The sequence below is a fragment of the Phasianus colchicus genome, chromosome 2, assembly GCF_987193195.1.
Source record: "Phasianus colchicus chromosome 2, bPhaCol1.hap1.1, whole genome shotgun sequence".
NCBI lineage: Eukaryota > Metazoa > Chordata > Aves > Galliformes > Phasianidae > Phasianus > Phasianus colchicus.
The window spans coordinates 48,342,826-48,369,728 of record NC_143437.1 but is presented as its reverse complement, the minus strand read 5'-3'; the positions used below and the strand labels follow the sequence as shown (position 1 = coordinate 48,369,728).

Below are 26,903 nucleotides of genomic sequence, written 5' to 3'. Positions count from 1 at the left end.
CAAAATGAAGGTGCAGATGTAAATAATACATACATAGCCTTCTTGACCTGGTTCCTTTGGCTATATCTGGCTAAGGACTCAGAAATTTAAATCAAACTCATCTTCTTGCCATATCAAAACTTTCAAGATTTCTCATTAAAACATACACTTTTTCAACATTGCAATCCCCTTATCAATGTTACAATCTGCTCCAGTGATGGAAGAAAACAAGTCTATCATTTTAGTGCAGGTCTCATAGTCTGCACAGTGATTTACTTGGACACATCTGTAGTAAAGCTTTTAATGCAGCCAAAATTCACACTTTCTTCCAATCAGTTTGTCTTCCATAGTCTGCCTCTTTATTCCTGTTAAGAGTCATACTAATCATATAACTATAAGACACCCTCATTTTGACCGAAATCATCTTTCTCTTCTATGAATGTGAATGCCTGCTCAGTTGCCCTCCCAGACTTAGCCACTTTAAGCCTTCATCAGACAGCCTGACATGCTCCTACTTGGAAAAGCAGAAACTCATACCTATCAAGATAATTACTGCCCTTAACCTCCTGTTCAAGAGCTCCTCTGCCGGAGAAGCAGAAGCAGCTGTGCTTCAATAGATTGCCAGTACTGATTTAACAAAGAGAGGAGTAACTTTCCAAATGTTTTTTCCTGTGTCAGTGAGAATTCAGTAGCTATCAGCCGGTATCTCCATCTTGCATGAGAAATGCTCCCATCATCTTAGGCTGTAAGCAGCACAATCATGCTGTTGCACAGCAGGCTAATACAGCTGAAGACTTACATTTTTCTAATAGGAATACTTTTAATTGTAGACAGTTTGACAAAAAACAACAACAGCAACAAACAAAACCCAGAAAAAATACCCACAAAGCTTTAATTTCCACTCCAGACATTGACAATAAATCAAACTTTGAAAAAAGAAAAAAAGAAATACTTGCAATGTCCCCTATATAGCTTCTCTACATGCAAAACTATAAATCAATAAAGAATGACATTTCTGTGAGCATGTCTTTCCAACTTCTACTGTAAGTGGAAAGTGCAGATTTTATTTATTTATAATATTCTATTTTTTAAGGACATCAGAAGCTTGAAAATCTTCACACTGACCAAAGCATGTACAGGTTCTGCGCCCCTCCTATTCTTCCTTCTCATTCCTTTTACATTCCCAGTACCTTGAACATAAATCTCCACTTGACAGTGCCAGTAGAGAAAGCCCTGCCCCTGTGGAAAATTCAGCCCCTCCAGAGCTTGTCTGTGGGCCCAAACACAGCCATCTACATTCTCGCAGTATCCTAACCCCACTGTCATGGGAGAAGGGTTAGGAGAATATGTGCCATTATCAATAGTCAACAAGTCTCTGAAAACTCCCATGTTTTATACAATCTGTTTGTTTGTGATCTATTTCCTTTCCTATTTCCAGACAGAGCAGCAGTCACTGAAGTGGCAGGATGCTGCCTTGCTGACATCAGTCCTTGCTCCAAGCACCATGTGGATGGAGGAAGCTGTCTAAGCTCACCTTTGTTTATGGCCGGCTTCCTCTGTGCAGCCAGTTTGCACAGGCAGTTGGGCTCACAGCCTACAGATTACAGCAATAAAGCCGGCATCATGATCCAGTAAGATGATACCCACTGACTGCATGCAGAAAGGGCAAAGATTGATGGCAAGCGAGCACTCGTTAGAACACGATATGAAGAAATACTAAAAATAGAGAAGCACATTTCAGTTTTCTTTCCATAACAGTGTAGAGTAACATGATGATGAGAGACTTTTCCATACATTTTCCACAGTTAGGGGTCTGCAGAATCCAGTACTTACATAGCATTCCGTCAACTTAACTACCATCTACAGAATAATAGGAGAATAACTTTTTTCATGTAGTTGTTCTCAAGCAAGTGACAAATTTTCTACAATCAACACGGCTCCCTCACTCACCTTACATATATTACAACACTGCCTCATTTACAGATACTAGGGACTAGAAATAATGACACCTTGTAAGTCCTAGTGACTTCTTCATGCATGGAAAGCAACAGAAGGAGCATATGTCCGCCAAAATTAGCAGCGAGGAATTTCTGAGTCCTAACACTATGACTTGCACCTCTATAATATGCTTGTTCTTTGGTTTAGATGTCATCAAGCAGTTGTGTCTGTGTAGAGCACAAGCATGCATGAGGCTGTATACAAAGTCTGAAAACTTCTAGAGCATATCAGTGTCAACAACACAACAATCAGGAGATCTAGTTACAGGACCTCAAGGACAGACTGCTCTTCATGGATTTTGCCTTCTTAGCAGAAGTGAATTTTTGCTTGAATGAAATACAATCACAGTTTAGTAATGTTCCCTTGTTCAACTGCAGATATTTCATGCCAAAATTTCCCACCCTAAAAAGACACCCTGGAAGGCAAGCTGTCAGTTAAATCAAAGTGTAATTTGATAGAGGTACACTAAAAGCACTCACAATACAAAACTGGGATTCATGGATCATGCACAGACAAGTCCCCTAAATCGTACATCATCTGCAAAGATGATATGGGTAAGCCACTGGGAACAGAAACTCATATGTAATGCCACTTATATTCTTCAGCACACTAACTTATTGAAGTTGTAACCCATTGATTAAAACTACGTTCCATGTTTATCTTCAGATATCAGCCAGTACCGACTGACAAATCACAGCTACAGGAATTTTGCCCAGAAGCTGGTACTGAGAATTGCTACTCAGACATACAATAAGATGTAAATTCAGAGAACAGATGGAGATTATGGGATGATAATAAATGCTATCAGTAATTAACTAACATGTCATTGAAGAGCAGTGTGAGGGCCCCATCTAACTGGCTTCCTAAAGATAAGAGGAAACACAGAAGAAATAAACTACAATAATGAGGACAACAAAATGAGAGCATTAACCAGCAATTAGGATGCCAAACACTTTGGGGTCACTAGGCAGACGAAGTAGGTACTCTACGAATTTCTATATCTAAAGCTACTATCTAAATCAGCAGCAGCACTCAATAACCTAGTGCTTTTTTTCAAAAGGTACCATCTAAAAATGTGCAATAATTAATAATTCCAATACATATATATTAATAAATCTCAAAATTCTTCAGGATATCTACATTAATTCTCACAACAGAGCTTACATAGCCTGACTATAACTTTATTAAGACAGAATCAAGCAATGAACAGAAATTTTGTAAGGCACATTTAGTCTTTGAAGGTCTGAGCCACCCAGGAAAGAAACTTGAATGCTGGTAGACTATTGTCCTGTTACACTAACTTCCCCCAGTTCGTAAGGCAAATGAATGTTATCATTTTTAAGGAGATCTTGATATGCTTGCAAATTAAATGAGATGTTCCAGAAGAGAAATGTCAATTTCAAAACACAAGCAAGGAAACTGCAACTGTTTGTTTTCCAAAGAATGAAAATGCAAAGCCAGCATATCGGAGAAAATGTGCACACATCCTAAACACACATTTATCCTAACCTTCTTAACAACATACTTCCCAGACTTGGATGGATTTTATCAGTAACAAACAATTAAATGGAAGGTCATAGCAGTGAGTGGATTGCATCTGAAAATTTAAGACAGTATATTATTTGCAAAACGGTCTTCTCATGAAACCACAAAAAATTGCAGCCAGTGACACACCTTAGAGCATGGAAGTGGTGAAAGGGAAAAGAGAGAGAGTGCTGTGTAGTTTGTTAAGCTTTCACATTTAGAGAGTATGGATTAGTAGAACAGATTCCACTGACAAGTAATATATAATAATGATGGTATAACAAAATAAAAAGTGGTCAAATATTTTCATGGACCAGAAGAAGAATGGCAATAATCAGTAATTAAGATTCTAGAAATTCTAGTCTGAGTGCAGATTCATTAATTTGTTTCAATTTAAGATATCACTTCCAAATTTTGGGATTTCTTCACAGAAAGTCCAAACTTTCTGCAAAAAAGCATCATCTTATCAAAGCATTTAAATAGATATTGAAAATGATCTGGTTTAAGCAGTGCTTCCTCTCCCATGCCTCTCAGTTCTGACTTACTCCTCCTAGTTGTGCTAAGCACCCTCCTCAGACCTGCTTGCCCAGAGATGCTGTGCCACTTTCCAGAGCTCCCCATCACTGCTAGAAAACAAATGGCAACCGTAGGGCAGAGGTTAACTTTCTAAATTGCAAAAGAGCTCTGCTCATGCCACGCAAGAGTAGTACAACCTCACACTCCACCCTCAGTATAGATATAAGAATGAAGTTTCACACTCAGAATCCTTTGCAGACCACCCACACTCCTAAGCCATGCATTCCCTATGTAACTACACCTTCTTCTTACCCTCCCCCACCAAAAGGAAAGCGATAGAATTCCCATCCCACAGGAAATTAACTTTCTCCATTTAACCTATACATATTTACATTTAGAAATCATGTAGGAGGCTACAGATAGCAGAGTCAAGCAGTATATCCACTGCTGCAGGAAAAGAATTACAATAACAGTTGCAGAGGCTTTTCAGCAATTCTTCAGGTCACTGGCACAGCAGCAGCTATCTCTGCTGCTCATCTTCCACCTAGAACCTAGAAAAGACTAATTGTCTTTACAGATACTTATTACTGCAGCATAACTCACTCTTTTGCTCTGACCTGCAACAAAGTTACAGCTATGCATTTGTTTTGTCATGATGCACGTAATCCCAGCCACACACTGAAGGCCTGTCCAAAAGTTTCTACAGTCTCATTGTAAGGTAAGACCTGGATGCAAAATTCAGATGCAGAAAACACAAGGCAATGCTGACATTTTATCCAGTGACTTTCAAATGCTCAGGAGTGTGCTGAATAAAGAACATTCATGAATATTACTAATATTACTAGCAGAAATAAGACTGAGTAATGTTAATGCAACCAAGAAAAACAACATACACATCCATATATTTAATTGTGGCTTTGCATATTTTGTATGATGTTAGTACACAAACAACTCCCTGTTCCTGTTACAATATAAGCAGCTCCCTTTCACCATTGAAGTAGTTAGCTAGATTACTTCTGGTTGTTCACAACTCCATGTTCCTGCTTTACAAATATCAAATATCTTTTTCTAAAGCCCAAAATCATTATCACATGCACAAAAAAAAAAGCAAGGTTTTGGGTTTGGTTTCCTTTTTGTGTGTTTTTTTGTTTTTTTATTTTTCTTTTCAGGGCATGTATGATGACACAAACATAGGTGGCAAATTATTTTTGTTCAAGATCTGGGAGTTTCAGAAACTACTTCATCTAAAACTATTTAAGATATAAACGTGAACAATTATTTGTTTACTTCCACCACTTTAGGTTTCTTTAGGATGGCTCACATTCAGGAAGCAAGAAGCCCACTGGGAAAACTGGATACTCCTACTGCCTCAGACAAAAGAAGTCTGAGTAACTATTTCTCTAAGGTAGCCAGAACAGCTGTTTACATCTGGTTGGTAACAAACCCAGTGTTTCTTCTACATATTTCTTCTTTCAACAGACTCCAGTGGGGAAAAAAGGTCTTGATTTGCAAACAGCAAATTCAGAATCAAAACAAAACTTAGAAGATCTCCAATACAGCTGGATAAACATTACTGACTCAAAGAAGGCCTAGTAGATATGTTTCAAGATAGTCAAGCACAACTTAGTTTCTTTCAGCTACCATATCTCAAATTTTCCTGGCTTTTAAGCCCTGCTGTCCCTGAGGAGGTCAATCAGAATTTGACACAGCTCTTCCTTCATGGATGAAACAGAAGCAGTGGGAAAGTTCACAGGCTCAGAAGGGTATGAAATACTAATCACAGCTAAAAATATCACTGTCATTATCAGTTTGTTTTGCAGGTAATTAAACTGCTCATCCAAATTTTTTTTATGGCATTAAGGACCAATTCCTAGTCAGAAAGAACAGCACAGGTGATAAGTAAAAATGAATCTGGATTTAAATTAAAGCCATAGCAAGAGAAATTTCAAAGGAAAAAGGACCACTCTTTTGGAGACGAAATTGTTTCTAATATCTTAGAATCACAGAACTACCAACGATAGGAAAGACCTCTAAGATCATCCAGCCCCACAGTCCAGCTATCACCAATATTTCCCACTAAACTATGTTGCTTAGTACAATATCTAAATGTTTCTTTAACAACTCCAGGGTCAGTGACTCCACCACCTCCCTGGGGAGCCTGCTCCAGGGCCTGACCACTCTTTCAGAGAAGAATTATTTTCTAACATTCAGTCTGAATCTTTCTTGGCAATTCTTTCTCGTCCTATTGCTAGTTACATGGGAGAAGAGGCCAACCTCTACCTCACCACAACCTCCCTACAGGCAGTTGCAGAGAGTGATAAGGTCACTCCTGAGCCTCCTCTTCTCCAGACTAAGCAATCCCAGCTCCCTCAGCCACAGCAGCCATAGAAAAAGAGATTTCAATGAGAATATTTAAGCATAGCATAGGAACAAACATTTGCAGTTTCATTAGCCACATCATTATTCCGACCTAAGAGAAATTAACTTTCTCTTAGTGCACAACAACGCAATGCACAAGCAGCGGTGCTTTTACTGACACTATCAAGAAGTAGCACAGCACAGTCTTCAGAGTTATGGGTTTAACTAATTGCCTAAAATGTAGGAAGAAACATACTCTAAATGCAGAGACAGGAAACTTAGAACAATAAAATTTCGATAGTGACTTCCTCCCAGAAGAGCCTCCCTCAATCACTGGTGCCACAACACTGTCTACGGCAAACATCAATATCAATCCTTGCCAGGTTTCTCCCTGTCACACAAAAGGGACATAACTTTGTCAGACTTGCTCACCTTGAAGCTATTCCTTTCAGAAGCCTGCCTTCTTGCTGAGTTGCTTCAGGAGAAATCAGAAATAGCATTTTCCCAAAAAAAGGATTTTTCAGAAAGAATCGAAAACATACTTACTTCTGCTCATGTTGAAAAATTTTGGTGACTTTTCTGCTCCAAGAAGCACCCCTACGCTGACTAGCAGGGGCATGAAAAATCCCCTTGTACCTCAAGAAGGTTCTGTAGCAGACTGGACCACAATGGAGACTTTGTTCAGTGAGCATGATTTTTGTCATTGTACAAACCTCCCCACAGTTGAAATTACACAGGGGTGAGGAGTGAAACCCCTCAAATTCATATTTTCACAATAGGAAATTTTTGCAATGGTCCTCTGTCTGTTTCATTTCCATTCTCGCTAGGTCTTAACCCACAACTGCCATTGTCAAATGCTACGAGACATATCTAGGTCTGCTACTCTGAAGAAAGACCAGGAAAAGATTGTTACTGTGTCTCAGTGACCCTCTGCAAATTTTGTGTCATAAAGAAGCATGCTATGTAATTCCAGGACAAAGGAGACACAACAGAGTCCTACAGAAAGTTAAGAAGGAGAAACAGGAACAAAACTTGATGGACACTGGGAGGTGGAGACTGAATGCCAGCATAATTTAGAAGGCAGAAAAATTACGAATGGTGATGAAGTTGATGCCAGGAGAACAGAAAAAATGAGGGAAAAGCTGAGCTTTTCTTAGAAGAGAACTATGCTAGAACTGGCAAAAAGACTGTGACAAGCTATTTCAGTGTGTCTTCAGACGAGGCAAGAGGACTGCAGGGAGAGATTTAGAGCCAGAAAAGACTGAAAACAAAGATTAAAAATTGATAAATCACATGAGGAAATGAGACAGTATGGACTGACTGGGGACAAGAATGGGATTACAGAGAAAAGACTGATGACAGATGACTGGGAAGACTGCAGGCAGAAGACTGCAGAGGAGAATGGGATTATCTGAGTAAAAAGGCTTGATTGAGGAGTCTTCTGTTTAAAAAAAGAAAGTGGTTGGGGAGACGGGAAAAAAAACTATGGAGAGGAGATAACAGGGAGAGAAGACAGAAGAGAGACTTCAACTGGTCTAGTAGGAATTGTTTAAAAATATGTCTCCGGTGAAAGGGTATTGAAACTCACACACATGAAAGAAGATTCCCACACTGCAGATGCGGTCCAAGATTCCTGAAGCTTAACTTTGTATCAGTTTTGTAACATACTGACAAAGCTTCATTCTCCTCTAGTTACAGATTTGTACAAATGCCAGCAATTTTTTAAATAACATTATTTTAATGATGTGAGTTCTTATATCAAATATCTGAGGTTCATGCAATGGACCCAGATGTCCTCAACAGGCTCATATCACCATGAGAGTAAATTAGCCATGTATAGCCATTTTCTACAGATAAAAGCATTTGTACAGATCATGAATATGGGCTTCTAACTTCTATAAACCAGAAGACAAAATACTGAGTTTTATTATAAACTCAGGGGAAGGTTTTTACTCAGGAAAAAAGAGAAATTGATTAAGTGACTCTAAACGAAGTCTATGTTTATTCTAATTGAACTGCTATTTGAAAAAGTAAGGCTGGATCCTGAAGAGGAGAAAGTCTGTGGGTTTCGCCCTGACCAGTACACCTGTCAGCATGACATAAGCAGGAAGCCGAAGTATCCAATTTCTCTTCCTAAACTTGCCCAAAACATGCTTCAAGCTGTACTAATTCAAAATTTTAATTACTCTTAACAGAGCATCTGATAAAATAAACCAAACAATGGAAAAGTTTTGTCTATCCTTGTTAAAATGCTTGCCTGTGCAAGAATCACAGCAGCATTCCTGAAAACAATAATAATTCAACTGTTTCTCTAGGTCACATACAAAATTGTTGTACTGCTAGAAAAACAGTTGTTTTTAAGCATAGGCAGCCCAAACTGCATCCACACAGCCTCCCCTTGCTCATTCTAAATCAGTGAAATACTTCAGTAAAAAGAAAGCTGGAGAACTTTAGCAGATCCAGCATCACATAGAAATCATATTAGCAATGTCTTATGAAGCTGATCTCTACATCAATTCGACAATTTGGCACTGTTAAGAACAAAAACCATCTGGATATTCAAAAGCAAATTTAAATTTATGTCTTTTTAATTTACTTTAACAGTGGGTCAATGAAATCATCCAAAGGGGTGAAATTTTATTTTCTCCCAGTCACTCCATAGTCTTTATGTAGAGCATGCTTAGCCCTATATGTTCTACGGATTATGCAAGCTGAGAAGACACTTCCTGAAACACTATGCTAGGCTAACTCTTAATGAACTAACTTGGATTCTAGTACTATGCATCTTATCCTACATGTAATATCATGCAGTCTATGTTAATTAAACATTTCTATACATACGTATATGACTAACCCTAGAAACCAGGCTTGTGAAGGACACAGAGGTAATTAGGGGGTAGCCAGCATGGATTCATCAAGGGGAAATCATGTTTGACAATCCTGATATCCTTCTATGATGAAAAGACTGGCTTGGTGGATGAGGAGAGATCAGTACTCATTGTCTAACATGATTTCAAGGGGGTTTTCAGCACCATCTCCCATTACATCCTTCTCAGACAAGCCATTGATGCATGAGAGATGGATTGAAAATTGGGTCCAGAGAGTCACAATTAAAAGCACAAAATCTAATTGGATGCCAGTAACTAGCACTGTATCCCAGAGCTCAATACTGCGTCCAGCACATCTCATATGAGGAAAGGCTGAGACTATCCAGTCTAGAGAAAAGAAGACTTACGGAAGGTCTCACCATCATAAATTCCTGATGGAAGAGTGCAAAGAGGATAGAGACAAGCTCTTTTCAGTGGTGTCAAGTGTCAGGATGAGAGGCAACCGGAACAAACCATAACACAAGAGATTCCCTCTGAACATCAAGAAGTACTTCTACGATGTGAAGTGATGGAGCACTGGCACAGGCTGTCCAGAGAGGCTGTGGATTCTCTTCCTTAGAGATCTTCAGAAGCTACTTGGGTGTGGTCCTGGGCACCCTGCTCTGGCTATGCCTGCTTGAGAAGGGTTTGGACCAGCTGGCCTCCAGATCTCTGCCAATCTCATGCAGTCTGTGGTTCTGAGTTGATCCTTTCACAAATTAACATGGCTAGCTTGATGGAGCTGCACTCTTTAATACTTTAACACTCTTCATATCTTTGCACAACATCACAATTGTTAATGTGTGTTGAAGAATTAAAAAAATCCAACGCAAATTCTGATCATGCATCACAAACATGCTCTGCTCAACATGCTCAACAGAAATTCAGAGGGTAAATTCATAGACATAGAGTTTTAAAACCTTCTAAGTTCTGAAGCAAGAACATGTTTTGAAGTGCTGGAAACAAATAAGAACATGCTCCTATTAAGTATTTTGCCATTGTCCACAGAGAATGTAACATCAGCAAATCTCCATTATTGAGGACAGAAAGCTTGTACCAACAGTTCTCAGCTAGAAACAGAGGGCAATTAAAATAGTACCTATTCACTTCTCCCTTTTTGTCTTCATGTCATCCTCAGTCTGTCTGACATTTTTTCAGTTGTTGTCTGTTTGTACTTTGGTTGTCTTGTTTCTCCTTCCTCAATTCATTAAAAAAAAAAAAAAAAGAAAGAAAAAGAAAGAGGGGGAAAGAGGGGGAGGAGAGAAGGGGAACCCCATACTCCTCTCCTTACTACCTTGCTATTATTTTTAGACAGCATAAGATGCTGTATTGCACCCTGCTCACTGCCACTGGAGTGTTCCAGTTCCACTTAACTCATGCTCCTCTCATCAGATTTCCACTTCTTTGGTTTTCACTTATTTCCTCATATTGTTTCCCCTCTAATTATTTACTCTCTCCACTTAGCACTGCTTCTGTTGTTTGCTCTTTCTTCCAACGTCTCCCACCTTCATATTCCCATACATGTGATAGGAAGTACATGTAATTCAACCTTCCCCCAGCTCCCCTTTTCTCATTCTCAACCCATTTCCTAACCAGCTGCCAAAATTTGACCCAAGTTTATCTGGAAAATAAGACAGATTGAGCTGCTTCCCTTCATCTTAGTTTGGCTCCGCACCAGTCATCTGACTGCCAAACTAAATGGCCTCAAGTCATAGACGCCCAGATAATCAAATCCTCAAAGGCTACAGCACTCCTATAGATGTCTGTAGAAGCATCCCACCCTTTTTACAGCCACCACCCTTGGATAGGTGAACCACTGCAATATTGCTAAGGTAACATGGGGAGAAAGGAATACTGAGAAACATTGACAAATGGGCCCCTCCATTACATGTTTCCAGTCACATCTCCCTTCCCTGAAACCAAGTGAAGAACATGCACAGGCTGAGGAAGCTGATTCCCCACTCTTTTCACCACGTAGAAAAGAGCTCCTTTGAAGCCCTTGGATCCTGAACATTTAGTTAAAAAAAAAGTTGTGCTGCCAACCACTCCATCTCTCAAATAGCTTTATAGTGCCACACGAATCTTTCAAGATTTTTTATTTATTAAATGCTGTAGAAAATACCCTTTGGCATTTCAAAGGTGAATACCTCAAGTTCTTTCATAACATCAAGGGCATTTGCCTCATTTAATCTACATCTACTGTAGTTGTGCTTCAAACATTTCTAGCAAGCATTTTTTGGCCTTCCTATTTCTAAAAGGAAAATCAAGATATTAATGATGGCTTCCTTTATCTCAAGTTGCATAGTTTACTGCATAGGAAGAACAGTGGGGGTTACAGTTCCCAGAAACAGTGGGACCGTGCCTGGGGATCAGTGACTGCACATAAATGTGAACTTGCTTCTGTAACACACACACAACACTTAAGACTACCAAAATGAAACTCTAGCAATAATTACACGTATGGAAACAACAGCAGATACAGAAACAAATGAAACCTTAAAGAGAAAGATTCCTTTGTGAGACTTTGCAAGGGGAGGGGTGGGTATGCATGCAGTAATTGAAAACTGCAATTGTTAACAAAGCCTAAAAATCTTTTTCCTCCTCATTCTAGTGTTGATTAGGTGAGCAGAGGGCCAGGACTTGGCAGAGGAATCATCTTCACCTGACCAGTATTTTTCCTTTTTGCAAATTAACTCACACATCTACATAAAGCTATATATTCTACAAACAGCGCATACACATCCAAAGAAATTCTTCTTTGTGGGTGGTCATAACATACTTACATAGGCTAAGTATGTGGACTACAAACAATAGCCAAGGAACTTCACTGTCATCTTTAATAGCACAAAAGAACATGACTAATAGGCACAGTTGCAAGTTTGTGGATTGACCAGAACAATCTACAGGACTCATCCCAATTTACCCTGTACTAGAAAGGGAAAACGAATATTCAGCTGGGGGCTGGAGAAAAATTTCTTCACTGCTAATAAATGCTACAGTCACCATCCATTCAGAACTGATATTAAAGAAAACACTATTCCTTCATGTAACAGCCAAACAATAGGGTTATCCAGTAAAAGCACATGTCACATTCAATAATATAGGTCAAGGACTTGGAGCGAACAGACCGCAGCTGTGAGGGAGACAGAAAGGCAGGAAAGAACTTGCAGAACTAGAATATGGGGAGTGAGAGAGGAGGGCTGACCTGGGGAACTACAGGCCAGTGAATTTCACATTTGAACCTGGGAAGATCATGGCACAGATCCCCCTGGAAGATATGTTTAGGAATATGCTAGACGAGGAGGTGAACAGAGAAAACCAGCATGGCTTCACCACGGGTAGATCATGCCTGACCAACCTGATGACCTACTGCAATGGAGTGAAGCACAACATGGACTTGTACAAAATCTTTGATGTGTTTCCACACCACATCCTTATCTCTATATTGGAGAGATATGGATTTGAAGGCTGGACTAATCAGTGGATAAAGAATTGGTTAGAAGAACACAGCCAGAGGTGAGATGTTAGGAAATTATTTTGGGCGGTGAGGCACTGGCATAGGTTGCACAGAGAAGCTGTGGGTACTCCATCCTTGGAGGCATTCAAGGCTAGGTTGGATGGGGCTCTATGCATTCTAACCTCAGGAGGCAGCCCTGTCCACATCGGGGGGTTAGAACTGAGTGAACTATTCAATGATTCTATGAAAGGAAAAGTGAAATTCTTCAGACAAAACCTTTAAAAGTGCAAACAAGCTGTCTGCTGTTTCTTTCTAGTTATATTTTCCAGTTGGTTTTCTTTTTTGACTTTTTTTTTTTTTTTTTTGGTAAATGTTACTGCAAAGAGTTTGTCACTACTCACTACTACATCAACTGCAGGATAGTTATTTCTTCAAGAAATAACTATCAAGCTTAAATTCATCTAATAAATAAAAGCAAGAAATAAACAGAAACAATGATGTTACACATGAAAACCTTCATCTAGGTAACCAGCAAATCTCAATTCCATTGTAAGGTCTATTCATCCTGCTGTGAGATCAAAGTGTATAAAACACAGCACTAACGAACAGTTAACATAATTCTAATCAAGATTCCTACCTTCACAATGCTTTTCAGATCCTGTACATACATCCTCTCTGTCTCCAGGATCTCTTGGACAACTCTGTCTACGTAGAGGAGCTTGGGACTGGTGGGCTCTGTCACGAGGGACATTGCACAGTTTTTGCCTGCTCCTTTTGGTTCTGCCTTCCTTGGAGTGCTTAGCTTTTTTTCAAGGCTCTCCTCGGGATCCTCGTGCTCTGCAGGGGTGTTCTTGCGTGGTTTGTTGCTGGAAAACCTTCTGGCTGGGACTAATTCTAACTTGATGGCTCCTGTTTCTTTTTCCTGGTTAAATAGGCCCAAGTGGCTGTTTGAAACTAATGTCATCCTGCTTCCAAAGGAACAGTGGCTGTCCCTGGAGGAAGCAGAGGAGGAAGTGGAGCTAAAGCTGACGGGACGGTCACTGTCTGACAGGTCCATGGTTTTTTTTTCACAGCAGCGGAAAGGTCTGCTCTCCTTGTGCAGATCTTCTCCTTTTGTCTTGGAGTCAAGGGCCTCCGTCACAGCTGGTAAAACATCTAGAGGTAAGTGGAAGTCATCTAAAAAAAAAAAAAAACAAACAGAAAAAGTGGTTTTATCATTGTTACTCCATATAACCTCACAGTTGAGAACAGACATTTCTAAAGCTTTGCACACTAAACTGAGGCAAATTTATTTTTCCAAAAAAAGACAACCAGAATGATACGATTTGGGGATCGCTGTAGATCTAACGCTTTTTAGATGGTGGTGATATCCCACTGGAGGCTACTGCATACATCCAGACTACTTCCAGTTCATGTATATACCTCTGTCACATCCCTTCTTGGTCTCATGTGCTATGGTGCTGGGCTTGGCATCAGCATGTGCATTCTCTCATGCAGAGCCTTGACAGAGATACAACTCAAATATTTCCCCTAAGGTTAAGAAACTCCATTGGGAAGAGATCTTTCTATCTCTAAGTTTGAGAGCTGACCATGGTTTGGAGGCTTTGGAAAACTCAAGGATTGTGTCAGGGATACATAGCAGTATCGTCCATTTTGAATACTGCAAGGTCAACCCACTCAAACAGAAACTAAAAGCATTTATCATTTACCAGCACTGCAGCTTATACAGAAACAATAAAACCAGAATGATTTCCCAGTGAAAATAACATAGCTTTTTAAAAAAAAAATAATTCCCACAGGAAACAGCACTGCCAAATGCTACTGCCTTCCAGTAATCCAGTAGATTTTCTGAACCTGTTCAACTCAAGCCAGAACATTACCCCTTTTTAACTGACAAAAGCTGTTTTTCAAATCAATGCAATAACAAAATAAGATGTCTGTCTTCCTGTCCACATATTGAATCTACTTTCTTTTTATTGACAATATGACCTGAAGGACATTTTCTGTGATGCAGTGCAGATTTCTCTCTGACCAAGTTGTGTGCAGTGCACCATGAGAACCTGCAAAAGCAGCTGCAGATAAACTGAACACCTGAAGTTTCCTTTCAGCAAGTAGCATTCACCCAAAAACCATGTCTCAAACTCAAAGAAGTTTGGAATATCTGTTCTGTGACAAAAAAACTTGTGGCAATGTAGGAAGAGAAGTAATACTGATGGACTGCTTATTCCCTGCAATTGCAAGGGAATACTGCTTCTGCTGCAATCATTCCAAAGCAAAATTCAAAGCAAACAAATAGGAGCCCATTTTGAATGCACAGGATTAAATTTGTATTTAATACTACCATTTTAGTGATGATAATATCAGCTTTTTGTTAAGAAAAATTACTGCCCTCAGGGTAATGTGTAGAATTGATGTCGAGAACAGTTTTCTTGTTATCAAACAAGAAACTGTCCATTAAATTTAAATCTAATTTGGTATTTCTGTCCCTCTGGTTTTGTCTTCTAAGGGTGAAGATCTGCAGCCCTTCTTTATGTCAGGTTCTTGCATATTTGCAGCACATAATCAGCACAGAATCAAATTTTCTGATTTTTCTCGAATTAACCAAATGAAGTAAAAGCTCCAAAACAAAATATAAAGCAAGAAATCTGGAAAATATTTAAAACTGAAGAATGCAGTGAAGTTTTCTTGTTTCAAAATGGGTATGGACAAAGGTGTTTGCCTTCCTACTGCTTGTGATAAGAAAGTATGCGTTTTTGATAAGAATATATTTTTGCTATCAGCTTCAGATCATTTTTCAAGTTAAGTTAGAAAGCACAACATTATTGTGCAGATGTAAACCCCGATGAAAAATGCACAGGATAAATAAGATAACAGGGATACCCTTCCGCTAAGTTACTCCAGAAGATTTTACGAAAATTACATGACAAAGAAACACCTGATTAGCCACGTTTAGTGGGAAAACAAAGGGTTCCTGTTACATTCCATCGCTCCACGCTCCCTTTTTCTTCCTGTTTCTCTGATAGGCTGTCTGCCTCACAGATAACCTGAAGGCATTAATATGCAATATTTGCTCCGCAAATACTTTGAGGCTCATTAATACAAAATCCAAACAAAACACAGTCCAGGTCAATGAAATCAAAGCCAGAATAAAAGTAGTTTTTCACAAGACATACTTGTAGCCAGAAACATGGGGAGGTTTGAACACAACTTAAAGAAAACAAACAAAACTGTACTTCTGTGTTTAATGGCAATGTCATTGCTTATTAAAAGTAACAACAACAAGGATTAGTTGTAGTAGTTGAACTGTGCTTGTTCAAACACCTGCACTCCCACAGACCTTCAGCTCCTGCTGGATGTGGCTAATTAATTGCATACAACACATTTGACTCAAGTTCCTCCATTTTCATACACATCATTATTCCTGTATGTTTGTCTATCAATTCCTGCAAGCAAACTCTTTGGTAATTGAAAATATTGGTCAGCTTTGTCCCCAGGTTTTCATCCTGCCTGCCACCTTCAAAGTTCATTCGGCTTGACATTCAACCAGGAAGCAGACTCCTGTCCCCAGCTTCCAAGCCCTGTAACAAACACTGTGCACCCTGCTAACATCAACCAGAGCTGACAGATAAGTCCTGGCTCTCCCAGCCATGAATTTCTATCTGAGCTACCTGTTACAAAGCCACAGTCCTTCCAAATAACAAAAATTCTGAACATCTCCCAAGGTTTATCTTCAGAAGCCCCTCTGAGGCTAGGCAGCATGGTTGCTTGAATCAGGCATGGATATTTTAGATGATTTCTCCAGGCACAATTTCATCAGAAAACACAGAAACTAAACCCCCTTTGTTGATGCAGTCCCATGCCCATCCTTCCTCCTTTGTGCCAGGGTTTGGATTTAGCTTTTCACAGCTCTGATACAGTTTTAAAGTAAAATAACTTCACTCTTCTGCAAATAGACAGAATTCTGCAACTTCTGGCTGGTAAAAAACAAAAACAAACAAACAAAAAAACAAACAAAAAAACAAAAAAAAAAGTCATCTTTTTTGTTTGTTTGTTTTGGGGGGAGTGAAGGGGGGAAACAACCTCCCCCAAAATTGGTCTCGCCACAGCTAAGAAGGCTGCCCTCTGCTGACTGTTCCTTAGAGAACACTGCAACCTCTTACAAATTCCTCCTGGAAACAAAATTGTTTTTATAAAAAGCAAACTCATTTCTCAAGTATATAAGGCTGCACAATCCCCATGCCTCCACTACCACCGATGTCACAGCATCAGCAGCAACTGGAGGCACCCAGCTGCCAGCAGCATGCACAGCCAGGAGTACAGCAGCTCTCCCACCAGGGACAGGCTTGGAGCTTGTGCTCCCTGACCCACATCTGGCCGGGTCACTACGTTTTCGTTCGGCATTCTTTTGTTTACTGGACCCTTTCAAAGATGAGCCAAACTAACACTGGGAACTTTTGTGAATTGTGAATAACGGTATTAACTCAGTCTGGAGGGAAAAAAAAATCTAAAATTTGCATACTTTAATTAAGGAATAACAGTGATGACTTGTTAGTTCAGCACTGAAAGGAGGATAATTGCATATTTGTCCATACTCACAAAGCAAAACACTCCCCAAACAAGGTCGTTTCTTGTTTGAGCCTCTGCATGAACCCAGCTAGCCCTCCCCCAGCCCCACAATCCTCCCCTCCCCCTCTGCCCCCTGCACCCCACTGACACACACACACACACACACACACACACACACACACGGTGCATGCTGGCAGGATACAACCTCAGTCTGCTTCTGAGAAAGAGCCACAACTTGTGCACATCCTACAGTGGTACAAGGACAAGAAACACCAGGTTTCATTCAGCAGTAGTGCTTCAACACTGAAGTGGCATTCAAAGCAACTCTCTTACCATATCTGTTTTCAGCACATAATCATAACCAGCTTCTCACTGAAGTGCATAAACTTCTTTTATCACTTGCTTTTCTGTAATATATATCTCCTGCTTCTAACTACATTCATAGTAATGATAAATGGCTTTTTATTATCTCTGCAACCTTGGCTACTTGAGGACATTAGCATATGATGAGAGATAAAACAGTCTAAGTCAACTTTATATTTGAATACAAGCCCCATCTAAATATAGGTGTTTATTCCTTTGAGTTGTTTACTGTGTATGGCATTTTAAGAAACAGAGCACAGTTAATAACTCACAAGTCAATTTATATTCATAATTAGTATCGTTGTTGCTTTTCTTCTGGCATGAAAAAGAGCACCAACGATATTATCTGCAAAGTCAACATTACCAAAAATTGCAGCTTCACATCCTCTGGAAGGTCAGCTAAATAAAAGTGATGAGACTACAAGAATCTTTTCCTGCATTCTCTTTGAAATATCTGCATTTCTCCAAGAAAACATTTATGTTGTAGATACAATAAAGCAGGACTGTTTATAGCAATTTCTATGTTCAGTATTAAGTTCAGACACAGCACTGGGATTTAGAAAAATTAACGTCATACAGCTGCCTGACTGAGAAAGTTTAAAATCCATTCACTGCAATAATCCCAACATCCCCACATCCTCTGCTTTGAACGCTACCCAAGTGAAGCTCTGCACATTATTAGTTCCTAACTTCTGAATATGAACATGTCATTTCTAAAAGTAATAACCTCTGTGAACAAAGCCACATTAGACAGCTACACTATTTGCGGGATTATATTTCTTGATACTATGAATTCAGCATTAACTGCCACGAACGACACGTTGCCAAGTATTTTAACTGAACTTTGAGCAACAGAAATGCCATTTATTAGCGATCTTACAACAAGGAAAAAACAGCCATCAACTAATGTGTCTCTGTCTGCCCAACCACCCTCCCCACCACACAACGCTTAAAGCAGAACAGCCTCTGTCAGAACCGAGCCCGCTAATGCCCGAGAACATTATTGCAAGGGAAAATCCTCTGCGACAGTATCTCACCACTGAGGAATGTCTCTGGCTCCCTGCACAGAGAACGAACAAGTCCTCTATTTCTCAGATCCTCTCAGAACAAACCACGACCTACCTGTGCAGCAGGGAGTAAATGCACGCTCTGCCTTCAGCTGTTCCCGAATTACATCACTTGGGCACTCAGGTAAAATGAGAAGCTCCTGCTAGTCCATACAGCTCCTTCGCCAGAAATATTGCATGAGTCAGCTTTTATCTATCAAAACCCTAAACACAAAGGCTGGGCAGAAACCTGATTCACAACTTTTTCACTGCCTTTTTCCCAGTGCACCGAGACTCTTCAGCACTGCTGAGAGCCTTAAATGAAACATTACATCATTCGACTCAGGGACAGGACAATGGGCATCGCTGTGGGTAACTTTAACATGCACACTTCACTGAGCAACACCCAGTAACTTCCATTTTTCCAGGCACAAAGCTGTAAAAATAGCAAAGAGAGCCCATGCTTCCATGGCATTCCTTATGCTTTGACCCCTTGATTTGCTGACAACATTGATAAGCGTACGAAGCAAATAAATAACCTGCTGGTATTGTGAAATTTCTGTATTTATGTTAGAAACTCCCATGAACCTGCAACGCTAATTAAAAGGGATCGTTCTGGATCCCATTCTGCCTTTACATAAACAGGAACAGGCTTCTGCAGTGTGTTTGCAAAACTTCAGTGCTTTTTAAAGTGGAAGAGGAAAGACTTTCAGCAGAAAATGAGAAAGCAGAGCCACCAAATGCTCTATGTTAAATCACAGTGAAGCATGGGAAAATAGAAAAGAATTTTGAATGGAAACAGCGAGAAGACAAACTGAAGGAAAAATGAAGAAATAGAGAAAAGGAAAAAAACATATAGAAAGAAGAAAATAACTGTTTGTAAAGGGAAGAAAGAAACAGAAATATGAGCAAGAGAGATGAAATACACAGAAGGAAGGTTTAACACAAAACCTTGCTTGCTGACTCCCTGATTGCAGGTCTCTCTGCAAACCCAGAGCAGCTTTGCTTTAGCACAGGCTGCCTCCAAGTCCTGTGGTCCAAGTAATTGCCCGAATCAATGGGCTGGGCAACAAGAAGCAAACTACTGAGACAGAGAATAACTATTTGTGGGCACCTTAAAAGAGGGCTGGTTGTAGTTGCTGTGTACACAGCAGTGGGGACAGTGACAACTCAGATCACATATAGCTTTCTTTACTCCTCTTAGAGAAATGCAGACTGTGAGAAAGTAATGGCCTTTTTAGTCTAGGGGCTCTTCTGGTCTATGGTGGGAGTGATGGCACTTCCTGCCTTGGAACTGGGAGGTAAAAGGAATCAAACCAGGTCCCAGCTGCTGGCTCCTTTCCAGGTGTGTTCTCACAGCTGTGTGTGCAAACCAGGCCCACAAAGAGATACCCTAATCTTAAAAATCGTGTGTAAAATTCACTCCTTGTCTCCTTGTATACAACATGGCCTCGGCTTCATTTGGAGTTTTCCTAAAGAGCATACTCCTTGCTCAGCACCTTCCAGCAGGAAGCTGGGTAAAGAGAAAGGAAGTGAAGGTGGCCTTGAGGCCATTTACAGAGCCAGGAAATGCTTTGATCTGAACTTCAAGGCTGCCAGGGTGAAAGTCCCATTTACCCAGGCTTAAAGATCAGCAGTTTACAACCCATTGCTCCACTGCCATTTGAGGTCTTTGGGATAGTTCTCTCAATCAAGTATTTTCTCCTGCAGTTTTGGAGTGTTTTCCAATATATGCATATTTACATTAAAAAATGAACATGCATACATACACTTGCCCAGTTCTTGCACAGCCTACACAATATTTCAGACAGGGCAATCATGTATCTACACGTTCTGGACACATTCAACAGGCATAGGAAGTCCAGCACTGGTTCCAATATCCTCAGTTTATGTCCATACAGGCCGCAGTGCCTGTGTATTCCATGAAATAATCTAAATGTGGCGAATTTACAGTCCATTTGCTGTGCATCACTATTCATATAGAAATAGCCATCAGCTGAGAACTCATATCCCTTGACCTCTACTTCCTTCACACCTGGTACAAACCTCATCTATGGAACTTTTATCACCCCTGTTGGAGGTTTTTTATGTAATCCATGGGCAAACCTGTAGGGCATCAACCAGAGTTAGTGCATTGTTTTTCTCCTTCTGTCAACTACTGTCCTATTACACATAAGCAATACTAGAAACAGAGCAAAAACACTTTGTCATTTAGCAATGTCAAGTCCCCCACATTCAGAAGGCTTGAATCTAGCCCAGCAATGGACCGACTAAGAGGCAGCCAGTGACAGAGAGCTTTCCATATCTGCTTCACTGAGCTAGGTGCAAGCAGAAGCTGCAATGATGCAGCATTAGCTTGAGCTACTGGTACAAATTTGCAGTGAATTTTCACAAGCATTACTGCAAGTAGCAGGGAGGGGGAAGAGGAGCAGAGGTCCTTACTCTGTTCTGCTTTGCTCCTTCATCTCTGCAGATCTACAATTGCCCTTGGCTCTCCTTTATTTTCCCATATATCAGACAGCAGAAGTTCACTCCACACGTGATGATTTGCCTAGGAAATTTCCCCCTTAGTCACATAAAATATGCTAAGAACTGATATTTGGCTGTGTAAGAAACCAAAAACTCAAAGCTCTTTGTTTTTAATCTTCTACTGTGCATCATCAGTGAAAGATAACATAGACATGCCAGAAAAATAAAGATTTTGCCCCACTTCTCCTTGTTTCCCAACATTTCATATATCCTGGATTTGGCTTTTGTTTATCTGCATTATCTTCCACGTAGTTGTTCCTTCCTCTGTCCTTTCTCCCTGTCTCCTCCTTCCTCCCTCTGTATACATAGTGCCATTGACCACATTATTACTGCATTAAATTGAAAAAGGTGACCTGTTTTTATTTTAGAGCAAAGCCTTGAATTTTCTAAACTTTAATAATAATCAGAGTTTAGGGGAATTAGGAATGATGTCATTATACAATTGCTAATTAGTTAAGGATTTATTGAAGAAATAAGTTACTCTCTGCCAAAACTGAGGAAAAAAAAAAAAACCAACAAAAAAACAACAAATATACCCACAAAAAATGCCACCATAATGCAACCACAGAGTACATTCAGGCTTAAGGACACACTGACATCTTTACTGAAAGTGCAATGTAATGTATTAATAACTCTCTGCATTGCAGTAGCTATTTAATCTGTCCACAGTGCTGCAGAGACACCTAACAAAAGGAACAGTCCATCACATGCTGCTGAGGTATTGCAACGTAAATAGAGCATATGGATCCAATGATCCATTTATAGCCCATCAAAAAGGTTTATTTTCCATCTCTTTGGGAACTTTGGAGCTTTGCTTCTCTTCTCTTTAGAAAAAAAAATAATAATAATGACCCAGTTATATAAATAAATCAGTAAATCAGATTTTAAATGAAAACTCCATACAGATGTGGGAATAAACACACAGTTCTTATCTCTACCATGAGCGATAATGCAATCAAAACTTTCTTCTCTGCCCATACTGGTATTTAAGAAAGATTAAGCAATAATTGTTCGGTGTGCTGGTGTTGGAATTTTTAAGACTTTTGATATTAGAATTCCACACCATGACCTGAATGAAAGTCCATATAGACTCTTCTTCCTGCTCAACACCATACAGGATCGTGCCTTCTGCTGGCACACTGCTAATATCTTTATAACCTGCACTACATCACCATAACGGTTCTTGTACAACAGGCCTGCTTTCTGCTTCGTCTTGGATTAGCCTACTGTGCTCAGCAAATGCCCTGTTGTGCCAGCATGCTGCTGCTAATGGAAGTTTCCAACCTCAGCCAACTGAGCAGAAGCTGCCGCTGAAGTTCACCTTTCAGAGCCTTCTGCAGCACAAGCACACTGGCGTCATTGGCTATTCAGTCCCTGTACAGTACAGTGTGCTGGTTGCTTTATCACAAACGTTGTGATGTTTTTAAGAAGAAAAATGCTTAGCATGTCCTAGCTAGCAACATAAAGTTCATTTTGCCTACCATACAGGGGGATGCACAGTTGCAGCAAAAGGGATTATAGCATCTAGGAATCGTTCTTACTAGTCACAGCCAAACATTTGTTTGCCCACAAAAAAATCTTCATACAAGTCATCTCTTCCAGTTAAACTCATAGAATATCTAGCAGAAAAAAAAAAAAAAAAAAAATGTAAAAGCCAGTTCTCTGGAAAAGACAGTTTCCTTAATTCTAAGTAAAAGTGTTTTTTCAGAATCTTTTAATACTTGAACTTTTCCTTTAAATCCAACTGAAGGATTTATTCCATTTATTTTTGAATCAGAGACACTTACTGGAACCTCCTCTGCACCTCAGGAAGTTTAGCAACTGGAATTTTGAAACAGAACTGAAATAATAACACCAAAGTCATACCAACAGATGTTTGCATTTATAGAAAAAGAAAACCTTTCCTTTGGGTTTTATCTCTTCAACAAAACTAAAAGCCACATAAAGTAGTATCCACGTTTATTTCTTGAGGAGAAAAATCCTTGAATTCTACCCAGGATGGAACTAAGACATAGCAACAGCCAAGGTTCCAGCACCAGGCTGGATCTGCCTTTTGAAGAAACCATTTTCTTTTGCCCACTCTGCTAAAGACACAGTAGGTTTTATAACAGTAAGCTAACAGCGCTTTCAATACCCCAATTCAATAGGAATGTATTCAATGACAGAAGAAGTACTCAGGACTTTAAAAATGACTGCAATAGATTTTTGCAGCATATAGTAATGTCTAATTTGAAATCTCACAGAACTTTGAATGAAAATAAATAAATAAGAAGAATGCAAGCAGGTGTTCAAGATCAAAGTACTGGTGTGTGACAGTTCCTCTGAATCCTCTGCTTCTATAGCTGAGAAAGGTATTTCACATAAATAAGATCCTGAAGACTAGGACTGCCAAATGGCAACAACTAATTCATCATTCATGATCTCTCATTGCTGCCATATACAAGAGACCTGTAACAGCGCAGTCACACGCAATGTTCTATTTTTATCTTCTACCAATGATCCTTTTCCATCTTGGTGAGTTGTTTACCTTGTTTTGTTCCTCCCCTACCATATTGTCATTAAATTTTAAGGTATCTCAGTGAAAGACACTCCAACAGAGCCGTGTTTTTGATGAAGAACTGATGCTTTCAATGCTGCTTTAAGGCAATATTGCAGTGTGTGCTGCTTTTTAGCTTTTTCATGAAAAGAAGCCATCGAGAACGCTGAAGCAATACTTTCATTAGGACTTCTGTATCCAAGAAGCAAAGAAATAATTGAGATAATAGCAGATCACTGCAGTGTCAGTGCGCAGAGTAGCATAGCCACTGCACTCACATACAGATGGTGTTAATCCTGCAACACTCACCGGCACATCAGCAGCCAAGATGAGCAGTGCCAAGAGTCATAGACTTCAGAAGCTACAGTGTGAGAAACAAACAGATTAGAGGCTTGGATTTGCCTGCTGTGAATATTTGGTGTGGAATTCACAGTGACCTACTCACTGAATTATAAGATTTTCTCTACACTTTCCTCTTACTAGAACAATAGTATGCTTAGTTTAAAAAGAAAGACAGTCAGACTTTAATTAAAATTAACATATATTGAGAATCCACAAGGATTCTTTACTAACAGCTACAGATAAATAAGCCCATGGACTTCTATATTGAATCAGTTTATTTAGTTTATCTTCACATGCACGTAACACCCTACTAGGAAAGCCAGTGAAAAGGGTCTTCAAATTTCTACTAAACATTTGATTTATTATGTGATTTGTTGTCATTACAATGGAAAGAACCCTGACAAATCCAAATAAGAGAGGGGGCACGGAGTCTCAAAAATATACTGCCACATATCTTACAGCAAGGTAAGAAAAATTTAAAACATTCATGAAAAGACATCACATTATTGTCACCACTCTTCTGCTTTCCTCACTTCCACAACAAAAGTCAGTACCACATCACCTCCCTCTTGCAGCCTCAAACACTTTCACAATGGCTAGCTGTCAGATTGCAGGTAATTCTAACCAGCATCCAAGTCCATCCATGTGGGCCAAACAGCCAACAGTGCTCAGCAAACAATTTGTATTTATCTTCTCAATATTCAAATCACAGACAGAGAATGGAGAAACAAACTCCTACTCAAACCCTCTACTTGAACTCAAATCAGAGTTGTTCTTCTCAGGTTTCTCCTTCACATTCTATCTTTCTTCCATAGGGCCATTCACTCCCAACATTATTTTTGTTACTTGTTTTCCACAACAAACAAGTAGCAAATCCCTCTTTATTTAAATATTACAGATAGGCTCTTTATCAAAATCTCAAAACCCAAAGTGCATAGCCTAGACTTTAAGAAAAGGAGCCAACAAGGCTAAAACCATGACATGAAATCACTGAAGGCGGGGGGCAGAACATGTTTCCTCTGTGTTGGAACTGTAGGCTTTTCTGACAAACCATGCTAGAAAACAATTCCTTTTATTGCTCTTGTTTTTATAGAGAGCATCACAGGCTTCTCATCTCCATATCCCTTACACGTGGGAACCTACCAGATAATTCAGGGCCCAGCCTACTGTTTAGGAGCCATTCTCACCCCAAACCCTGTTTATTTTCTAAAAAAACCTCACACAATAAAACATTTGCTTTCCTCCTGTGAGCACAATAAAAAGGTTAGGCTGTAAATCCTCCATGAACTACCTCCTGTAAGGCCCAGCAGCAAAGGGCTGATGAGGCAGCTGGAGCAGAGGAGATGCCGAGCTCTAGGCTCTTCCAGTCAAGCTGAGGAGGTGACCGGCTGCCGAACAAAGCTGTGCATTCACTATTGAGAACTGGGGCATGTTGAAAGGCTGAGAGGCCACTGCATGACTATTATTCTGCTACGTTCAGCCTGTTACCACAGCTATTAGCTGGCATGCTCACTTTTCAAATCCCCATCTCTTTGGAAACCCTGACTACCATTATTTTAGTACAAAGAGGCACAGGTTAAAAGAAGTGTGGGCATTTTCCTACTTTTCTCCTTTTGCATGATACATTCCTTACATAGGCAGGATTTTAGTAAGAAACATCTCATTTTTACAGGCATTCAGAAATTATGTAGCAATTAAAGTGTTGCATTAACAAAGATTTTGGCAAAAGAATTGTAAAGTTTGTGTAATTTTGATCAGCAACAGAACATAAACAGATGATCAAACATAATTCTTCACTAATACCTTTTGGCAGGGAGACAGTGATAGAACAAGTAGGAACAGCTTTAAATTAGAAGATAGGAGATATTAGATAGATGTTAGGGGGATATTCTTCACTCAGAGGGTGCTATGGATGTACCATGCCCCGAGGCATTCAAGGCCAGGTTGGATGGGGCTCTGGGCAGCCTGATCTAACTCAGTAAAAAAGTATAGTGGTTCGCCTCCATGCCATTTTTCTTATTTTATGATTTATATAAACAGCTACAGGTGATATCAGCTATACTTTCTTCTGCAATCAAAAGCATTTATTTCACATCCTGTAAGCAATAGGAATGGTGATATTCTTCTTCAAGGCAAGTAGCATGAGGAGAGTAAACCAGGCCCCTTTAGTAACTGATCAGCATCACTTTACAGAGCACCAAAAGATATTAAAATATCCACTCCGTTGATTTTTTCAATGAATACATGTTCTTAATAATTTAAACCAGAAGAATTGAAATATTTTAAACTTTTAAACTATGCACACACCCTGCCAGTTATAAATTTATTGCAAAATATTTTGAAGGTTATAAAAACAATCTGGGAGAAACATTTCCCTCCAATGAAATCACAGCGGAATTCTTTGAAAACAATGTCAAAGGTTTCTAGTGCTGAAGGCCTAAATATCATGTAGTGAGAAGAGTCAAATCCACTCTGGCCACAGTGCTGCCTTTTGTAGGGCAACTGTTAAAACTGACTGCAGCTCAAAAACATGCAACATGAAAAACTGGAAGAGGTCCATGGCTAAACCATGACATTCATATGTATGCTGACAAATGGAAGGGAAGGTGTCAATGAGTCTCAACTGGTAAGAGATCTCAATGGCAGAATTTGATGACACTGAGTCACAGCTGCAGAAAAAGCACCTTTCAACAGCAACAGCACAGTTCCACTGAAAATACCAAGAAGGGACTTCAACTTCAATATTCCCTTTTGCCTTTCAAGGTACAACAACATAAACCCATTTTTAGGACTTGAGGAAAGACATTGACACAAACTTCGTT

At 39.7% G+C, this 26,903-nt stretch overlaps 1 protein-coding gene across 7 annotated transcripts in view; it reads right to left on the bottom strand.

Moving 5' to 3' along the window:
- The window catches only part of PLEKHG1 (pleckstrin homology and RhoGEF domain containing G1), a 127,089-nt gene that overhangs the window by 38,771 nt on the left and 61,415 nt on the right, over positions 1-26,903 (bottom strand). For 6 of the 7 annotated variants that reach the window (XM_031611976.2, XM_090135584.1, XM_031611982.2 and 3 more), the window contains one exon: positions 13,337-13,875. In XM_031611976.2, the coding sequence (XP_031467836.2) occupies positions 13,337-13,875 (539 nt within the window). Of the gene's footprint in view, positions 1-13,336; positions 13,876-18,750; positions 19,335-26,903 lie in introns of those variants that run through there. The other variant, XM_090135585.1, reaches the window with a different exon arrangement.